General features: G+C 41.2%; 1 protein-coding gene across 1 annotated transcript; it reads right to left on the bottom strand.

The window, feature by feature from the left end:
* Nucleotides 1–758: 758 nt before the first annotated feature.
* On the bottom strand, nucleotides 759–8,645 carry alkbh4 (alkB homolog 4, lysine demthylase). Its single transcript, XM_030069790.1, has 3 exons — nucleotides 8,392–8,645; nucleotides 2,738–2,926; nucleotides 759–1,566 (listed from the first exon to the last, which is right to left on the bottom strand). The coding sequence occupies exons 1-3, from the start codon at nucleotides 8,491–8,493 to the stop codon at nucleotides 1,045–1,047; spliced, it is 813 nt and encodes a 270-aa protein (XP_029925650.1). The 5' UTR covers nucleotides 8,494–8,645; the 3' UTR covers nucleotides 759–1,044.
* Between the last annotated feature and the right edge of the window lie 239 nt (nucleotides 8,646–8,884).

Raw genomic sequence — 8,884 nt, forward strand, 5'->3', positions numbered from 1 at the left:
GCTGAGACAGTTTAACCAAGATCATGTCTGTCCTCACCTCTACAGACCTAGAAAAGGTCGTTCTCACTGATGGTATTTATTGTAACTATTAGTTATTTTATCTGTTTTATTTGTATAGCTTATGTTTTGTATCTTATTTACTGCTATTATTTGTTTTTATTGTGAACCACTTTTCAAAAGGTGTTATTTAAATAAAGTTATCATTATTATTACTGTTATGTCAATTTTGGTAACCTTTTCTGTAGGGCCACCCACAGGCCAAAATGTCAGCTTTGCACAAGATATCACAAAATCTATGATATTGGCTGAGTGCATCTATACTCCCCTAAGGAATATTCCTCGTGATTTTGATGACATCATCACCTTTCCTGTGGCACCATCCTTAAGCCAAAATGTGAAATTTTATAGCTTACAATATACTAGGCAGACTTTCATGAAATTCAGTGTGCACCTGTACAATACTTAGAGCATGCATGCTGCTGGTTTTTGGTATGTATGATGTGCAGTGTCTGAAACACAGCAGCTTGAAGTTTGAGGACTTCTGGCTTGTTGGTGGCACTTTGGTGGGCCAATGACTTTCATTTTGTAGATTTTGAATATCAGTATTCAAATCCCATTCCCCAAAGGTTCAGGATGCTGCAAGATCCTATTAGGCTGCCAGGGCTGTAAGGTGTTTTGCTGTGGATAATTAACATGCAGAACAGCGGTGTCAGACAACACACAATTGTGAAATAACTTATCAGTTTCCACAACAGACATATGTTTAACTGCAGACTTTAATTGACCAAAACACTTGGCAGAACTCATTTCATTGCACTGATAGGACTTGTTAATTTCATTGTTGGGTTTGTCTCTTTATTCCTTAGAAAGAGCAAAGAGAGTCCAGTTCAAGACAAACCGATGACATGTCTTTCCAAATGTAACCAGGTGGCGAAAAGTCAAAATCCAATAGCAGCCGAGACCAAGGCAAGTCTAAGATGTAAGTGAAGACGTCTCAACTAAACTCCTACAGCCTTGCACTGCATCAATATGTATTTCATCAGCCTATACTGGAGTCCCCTGGAAACTCAGAGCTATGTTTAACAGCTGAGCTCCCAGCTCTGCCTGTTGTCCTCCAGGCAGGAACTCTGCAGAGAGCTCTCTGTAGGTGCTGCAAACTCTGCGTCCATGAATGTCTTTCCTGTGGATGGCATGTTTCCATCTGTGCCGTGCCTCGCCGAATAAAACTACTAATGACCTGCGAGGAAGACGCACAGCCACTTGGACTTCCCCTGGTAGTCCCAGCTCTGGTAGACCCTGGTCAAGGGACATAGCGAGTGTGGTGTCTGATAACATATTGATGGTGACCAGACGCTCCCCCCAAAGCCAGGAATCATCTAGATGTGGATCAATGGCAGAGCCTCGCTGGGGATGATAATCCAGGTTACACTGCTCCACCGGCTGGAACCCAGAGAGAGCTGGCTCTTTCTGCATACGGTGCACAAGGTCTCGGCTCAGTCCGGGGAGCCCAGTGAAGCCCCCTAAACGCACTTTCCGCTTCTTGAAGTTCACCTTTGGGCCAAAGTCCTGTAACAATACAGTGGTAGACCTTTGTTGATTTAAACTCTATAGCATTTACACCTTTTGATTGATTCATTTGAGTATTTGGGCAAGTGAGAACATTTCCAACTCAGCTGCTATCTATTAACCACACCAAGCCACCTTAAAAGGACCATAGCAGTGATTCTGCATGTTTAGTGTAATATCTGCAGAATGTATAAACTTCATGTTTCTGCGAATCTTCATATTTTAGAACTCTGTTATCATTTTATCTACCTTTTATTCAGACGTTGTTTTCCATTTATTTCACTACACTATGACAACGAACTTTCAGAGACTTCAAACTTTCTTCATACTAGTATGTCATCACCATGATAAAGTCAAACACATTAATTTTCCTAAAATCAGAAGCAGCAAAAATTCAAATGAGAAGATTTTAATTATATTTTGTGAAATCTTTAGTATCCCGCATGATTTGCAAAAAGGTTTGTTGCAATGGAAAAAGTTGTAGTAAATGGGGTGAACATTCAAATTCAAATCCTTTAAATTGTGAGCCTCGAGTCAGTCCTCCTCCAAGTGGACTGAGGTGTGGCTTAAGAGGAGTGACAATATAATCCAAACCAACACCAAACTGCATGGTTTTATTGATATAAGGAGGCAGATATTGACAGGTAAACTGCATTCGAGACTGATGCTCATATTCAGTTACCTGCTATGAAGACCAGAGTGGTAAACTACAGCAAAGAGTGCACACAAGTCCATCATGCTTAGGTCAGGTCAAGGAACTGCAATCAGATTTGTTTTAAACGCCCGGACGCCCATACTCTCCATGACGGCAGGTTGCCAAAACTCTGTCCATTTAAGAAGATAATCCAATCCATGTGACTCTTTTATACAAGATCTAATTCACTTTCAGCTGTGTATGGAGAAGCTAAACAAACCAAATAAAACAGTCACTAGTTTTTACTATGCTCAGGATCAGACAGAAGAAAACAGTGATTGCACCTGTGATGGTGTATATGGTGAACAAAAAGCTGTTCACAAAGCTTGGCTGGCCAGCCTGTGCCGACTGCAGCGATGGAAGCCAATGCTGAAATTCATTTTGTTCCCAAACTGGCCAATTTCATTTTGTTTCTAGTATACTACAGGGTAGGGTGCATGTTCATGACATATAGAAACTGGCATTGCTGCACCTAACCTGTTTCCTTCGACCAGACTGGGACTGGATCCACGCATCCTGGTCCATCTTGCTTATCAGCTCCCTCTCCTCCTCTTCAGATATGAAGTTTTCCCACAGAAAGACACCAGGAAAGGGGAAGGATGCGGGCTCACCAGCTTTGCGCACGGCTAGTCTCAACACAGGATCATAGAGGAAATGGTGCACAACCTAAGGGGACAAATTTAAATGCAATGAGCTTCAACATGTAACTTCTGGAGGCTGACAGTGCTTCACACAATCCTCATGTACCTCACTCAGTCTTTTGAAGTCAGATTTTGTGACAGGAGCAGATGTTTGTGACAGGCATGAGCACAAGAAACGTCTGATTTTTGGTCAAATGTGGAAGCCACACCTCAACAACAATCATTTCACAAAACGTTGCAAATTACAAGCTAAGATAATACATACAGAAGAACAGAATGGAGGCCATAATTACAAGGCTACGAGCCTACAATCGAAACACAGCATGACAAATGCATCACAGCTAACATTACAGAGACATAGTACAATGGAAATAAGTGGACAGAGTCTGAAAATAAAAAGTAATGTCACATTCAAACTAGAAAGTGGTGTAGACTACGATGTGATGTCAGAAAATAAACTCAAGTCATTGGATATTGGATATCAGATAGACTGGGCAGGTCTACCTGCAGGCTTAAAGGTGGAATCAGCAATTTTGGAGTAAGATCGTTGATATGTGAAATAATAATAATAAAAAAAAAAATCACAAAAAGAAAGCTGGCATTGTAACACAATCTGTCATGTTCTCTATCAAGATATTTGAAAGACTCTGCTGATGTATTTTCTGGACTTGGATGCCTAAGACCGAGCACAACTTCCAGTGTCGTACAGTCCCATGAGTAGTCCACAGATTATAGGCTTGGTAACTGCAGCACAAGCCACAGGCGAACTACCCTGCACACAACCCAACGCGCCCACGCTTCTGTGTGCACGCACAGAGAGAGGGAGAGTGAAAACCTAAATAATATAATGATAATGTTGCAAGCAACCGAGCTGAGTAGTGTGTAGCTAAATGGGCCTGAAAATGTCAGACACCACGGCAAAAGAATGAGCAGAACCCTGGCTTGCCTTCGCCACAGAACCAGAAGCAGTGGCTCAAATATTGTCTGTGAAGCTTCTCAGTCATCCAGGTCATGGTTATCCACACAGAGTTGAATCAAAGTCAACTGTACTTCAAGACGTTTCACTTCTCATCCAAAAAGCTTCTTCAGTTCTGACAGACTGGTGGGGAGTCCCATGTATTTAACTTGTGTGAAGACCAGAGTGCAGATCGGGCTGCGTATTTTTGTCTGAACCCGACCCGAGCCTGAGATTTCGCCTGTCCTCCATCACTAGGCGACATTTACCACCTGAAACAGTCTACATGTCGCCTTCAGTGTTGCCACGCAAAATGCAGAAAAGTATGTCCATCATTTTTCACTAAAACAACGCCGACATGTTATGTTATGTTGGATGGCCACTCTCTATTGGGGACGTTCTCCAGGTCGTTGATGCTCCTCCCTGTTGTGACAACCATCATTAGTGTTGGAGGAGTCGCCTGATACCAGGAGGGAACGACTGTGAATGAACTCGCTCCTGGAGTCTGGTGGATAAACCTCATGACTATGTTAAAATATTGTGTGCAGCCTATCTGGATATGTTATGGACTGTGTGCGACAAGCTTTTTGGACATGCGAAAACATATGTAGACTATTTGGATGTGGTCTGTCTGGCAACACTGGCCTAGATGCCCGACACTATTACACACCACGCCAGAATGCTATGTAAAACCACAGATATTACGCTGCCTTTGTTTGGTTCAGTGTAAAAGCACAAAGCCGACGTAAAGATGGGTATTACAGAATCTCAGTGTAAAAAGGGGCCACAGATAAATGAACCTCTCATCAGCACTAGCCTATGGATGTGAAAAGGTTTATTATCACACCTTACAATCATTATACACATTCTTTGTTTCATTTGTGTATTTTTTTCTTCCTATTTACCTTTTCCTCATATTTGAACTTGCAAGCTCTAAGTCAAGAGAAGGTTTACTCTGAACAAACTTCTGTGTCTGGGAGACCAGTGGTACTGATATGTTACAGGGGTCTAAATGCTAATTAAGTCCACAGTGCTTTGTCTTAAGCAGACACACACTCCCTGTCTTGTTCTGTTTAGTTTGGTGAGGCCATTCTGCAAATCATGAGGGGGGGTGATAAAGTTTTCACAACATATAATCAAAATCCCTTCATTTTCAAATTTGAGTTTTTGGTTGAAACAGATGCCACACAATGCAAAGTCAAACAAAGTCATTGTCATTCATAAACCACAGTGTGAAGCAAAAGTTTCCCTGGGGACTATTTTCTGACAGAGAGATGGTTTCACTGTCCAATTTCAAGTCATCAAAACACAACCGTGCTGCTGCTTTTAGGGAAACTGATGTGGAGGACTTTTATTGCGGTGATGGAAAACTGGTGTGAAGAAAGTCTGAAGTGTTTGAAAGTTCATTTTCATATCGTAGTGGATAAATGGAAATGAATAGCTGGATAACAGGGAGGAAATATGATAAGGGAGTTCTAAAATATTCTAACAGCTTGCTTTGGGAAAACATTAGCAGAAATGCATACATAAAGGTGTGTACATTTTGCAGATATTACGCTTAACATGCAAAAATCACCGGTATGTTCCTTTAATAAGTTTTGGTCAACATAGCATCTGATGAAAATATAAGGAAACGAAAAACACATCTGCCACCACAGCTGGGGAAATCCCCCCGAGAGGCCAGCTGACGGATGCTCTCCACTGGCCACAAGCAGGCTGCAGTACCACGGTTGCCATGGTAACAGTTTGTGGCACGATAAGGATGCGAGATCACAGTAAGGCAGCGCATGTAAATGGGTTGCCCGGTTTCCTGCCATAACCCAGTTACCCACAGTACTCTGACTTCTTGTCTGCATGTAAACGCTGTAAAAGTGAGACCAGATCGCTGCTCTCCTGTGTGCCAACTGGCCGCTCACGGTGTGGGCAGGCTCCACAGTTTGTTAAATGATGCTTATTCACAGCCTCCAATATGTGTACTCTATAGTGGATGTGATTTGAAGAAGAACTGAACCCCAAACCTGTGTGAAGCCTGACCTCTACTGGTGAAAAGTAGGGTGCCTGGTGTTTGGTGGCAGGTGATGTCACTAGAGTTCTCAAATTCTGCCCGAACCCGACCCTACCCAACCCTACCCGACATTTTCGGGTAGGGTCAGACCTAAAATGTATGTGAATTGGTTGGGTAGGGTAGGGCTTCGGGTTCTGATTCTGTGGTGAAGCTGCCTTTCGCCAACTATTATGTCCGTTCTCTCACTGCTACTAGAATTTGAGCCACTGGCGCTGCTAAATAATGGCTTTATTGGGCTGTCGGGCCTAAAGTTCGGCTAATCGGTAGGGTAGGGCCTCGGGCTGGCCCAGTATGGCCCGGGTAGGGTAGGGTCTTAATTTTCAGGCCCGATGAGAACTCTAGATGTCACCCCCCCCTTACAAATGCTTACTTTGTTTGACATGCATCATATGTCAATTGCTTAACATGCTCAAACATGCTGTAATATTGAAGTCAGCTCACTTTACCATCTAAATGAATTCATCTTCATTTTTCACTGACATGAAACTTAATTATTGAGTGCTGCACTCAATAATTAAGTTGAAATTTAAGTTGAAAGCCTGTAAATTCCATGGATTTTCGATATATTCAAAGTGCTGTAAAATTTACAATTTTCATGACACATTCACAATATTTGGTTGTTTACTGCACATACAACAGTAGAATATCCAATCAAAATTTGAAATAAATCCAAGGTGTGCCTCTGGAGATACGGGGTCAGATACCTAGACCTCCTGTTTACCACGTTCTGGCATTATTTTCAACTTTAGCAGAGCAGTAACTGGAATGGGTTCTTAATCCAGACATTCTTTCTAATTATTTTAGTTTTAGGGGTGGAAATAGATAATTTAAACATGCTAGATCTAACCTTGTGACATATTTTGGTTCTGAGAGAGTGGTCCCAATAAAAAAAAAGTTTGGCCCTCAGTAGCTCCAAAAGCTTATTTTAGAGAGAAAGCAACAACAAAATCTGATTTAGCACCTTTCATTTAGTAAATATAAGAAGTTTCATTACTCTACGATGAAAATTAATAAAGTTACAGCACACTGAAGTTGTGCCAAACTGCAAATCGTCAACTGAAGTTCGCCGAAAACTGACCAAACTCATACGACAGTACCTCACTTTAAAAACTCATCAAAAATTCAATTTTGGTCAAAAATAGCAGAAAATCGGAATTTGTTCGTTTCAGATACAGCTTTATCAGATGTGAGATTTTCTAAGAAATTCCTGAGGTCATGGTGACAAATGTATGAAAATTCTGATGATCTGACATGGCATGGCCCAGCAGGTATTTATCAAAAGGGGACATCCTCACTCACTCCAGCCTCGTTTTAATGCGGCTGTCAATCACTGAAGACGCATTTCACATCTGCTGCAGCTCGACCCGATCACAATCAGGCTCAGATTATTTAATTATTCCAACCTGTTTGAGAGGGTCAGGTTCCCCGCTGAGGTGGATCAATCAGCTGTAATATTTTTGTGGTATTCCTATAGAAACTCTATTTTTTCTAGGGATACAGAGAATGTATTTTATCACGCTGGGGCATGACATTTAAAAAAGGTGGCCATCTCCTCATTTTATATGGAAGACAAACCCTGCACGCTGTCAATACATATTTTAGAGACACCCCCCCCCCCCTAAAATTTCTTAAATCATGTCTTTAGGGGAGCTCGCGTCTTATTAAAGAGCAGCTGAACTCGTCCTGCTCCCCTGTAGCGCCCCCTGCAGGTAGACAGGTTGTGTTTTTATTCATTAACCAGCTGCTGTAAAGTACATGTAAAGATTACGAGGCACACAAAAAGCTACTCAATTATAATAACATAAATAAATGTAATTATTTACTTTCACCCCTGCTTATCTACTGTACAACCTGTTTAAAATGTCATCATACACATTCACAGCTTTATCATTACATGAGAGACAAGATTATAGATTATAGATTAAGGGAAAAAAAAAACATTTTTAGTTCAGACTAGCTGGATTAGCTTGTTAACAGGTAGACATAATCCCCATGGTCTAAAAAAAATAAAAGAATCTATTGACTGTCATTGGATTTATTGAACCAATAACATAGAGATCAATCATTTTTCTTTGATGGAGCCTTTACACACAACAACACACACACACACACACACACACACACACAGACTCTCGGTGTATGCAAATTGGATTCTATGTGGAAAAATTAACATATACACTTAGAGAATAAATAAATATAAATCCATAAAATAAATAAAATCCACCCTAAAGTGACTTGGCAGAGTCTCTCATCATATTAGCTTTATCCTCTTGCTTTCACACACACACACACACACACACACACACACACACACACACACACACACACACACACACACACACACACACACACACACACAAACTTTGTACTTGAAAGAAACAGCTGTCTGGAATGATGGGGTTTTATTTATTAAATCATTGCACTAAAGTGATAAAAAGCTGATGTGATGCTCAGTGACAGACAGACGCACCTCGGCTTCACTCTGTTTTCTGCCCTTCAGCTTCTCACACAGCAGACAGGAGCGGATTCCTTTACAGGCACACGGGAGCCCGTCAGTGCCGTCCGAGGCCATCACCCTCCGCAATGCGCTTTAAAACATCTTTTAGCCTTTAGTTTTTAATTGTTGTCATTATTTATCGCAGATGAGCTGTCTCCCCCTGCACGCCCATGCTCCTGCTACACTCACAGCGTTTCCGCGTTGACGAACATGTGATTTACAAAACTCTTCTTTGTTCTTTGTCAATGTTGTTTACCGGCAGCTGGAAAAGTGATTTACCGCCACCTACTGGAGTATCGACTGAGACGATACAGCCAGGAACTAAACTAAACTAAACTAAACTAAACTAAACTAAACTAAAATAAATATAAAAAGTAAAATAAATATAAAATTCTAAAAGAAAAAACATATAAAAATAAAATGAAATAAAATAAAATATAAGTTCAACTCCTGTTTCCTGCAAGCT

This window comes from Myripristis murdjan, chromosome 14, assembly GCF_902150065.1.
Source record: "Myripristis murdjan chromosome 14, fMyrMur1.1, whole genome shotgun sequence".
NCBI classification, from domain to species: domain Eukaryota; kingdom Metazoa; phylum Chordata; class Actinopteri; order Holocentriformes; family Holocentridae; genus Myripristis; species Myripristis murdjan.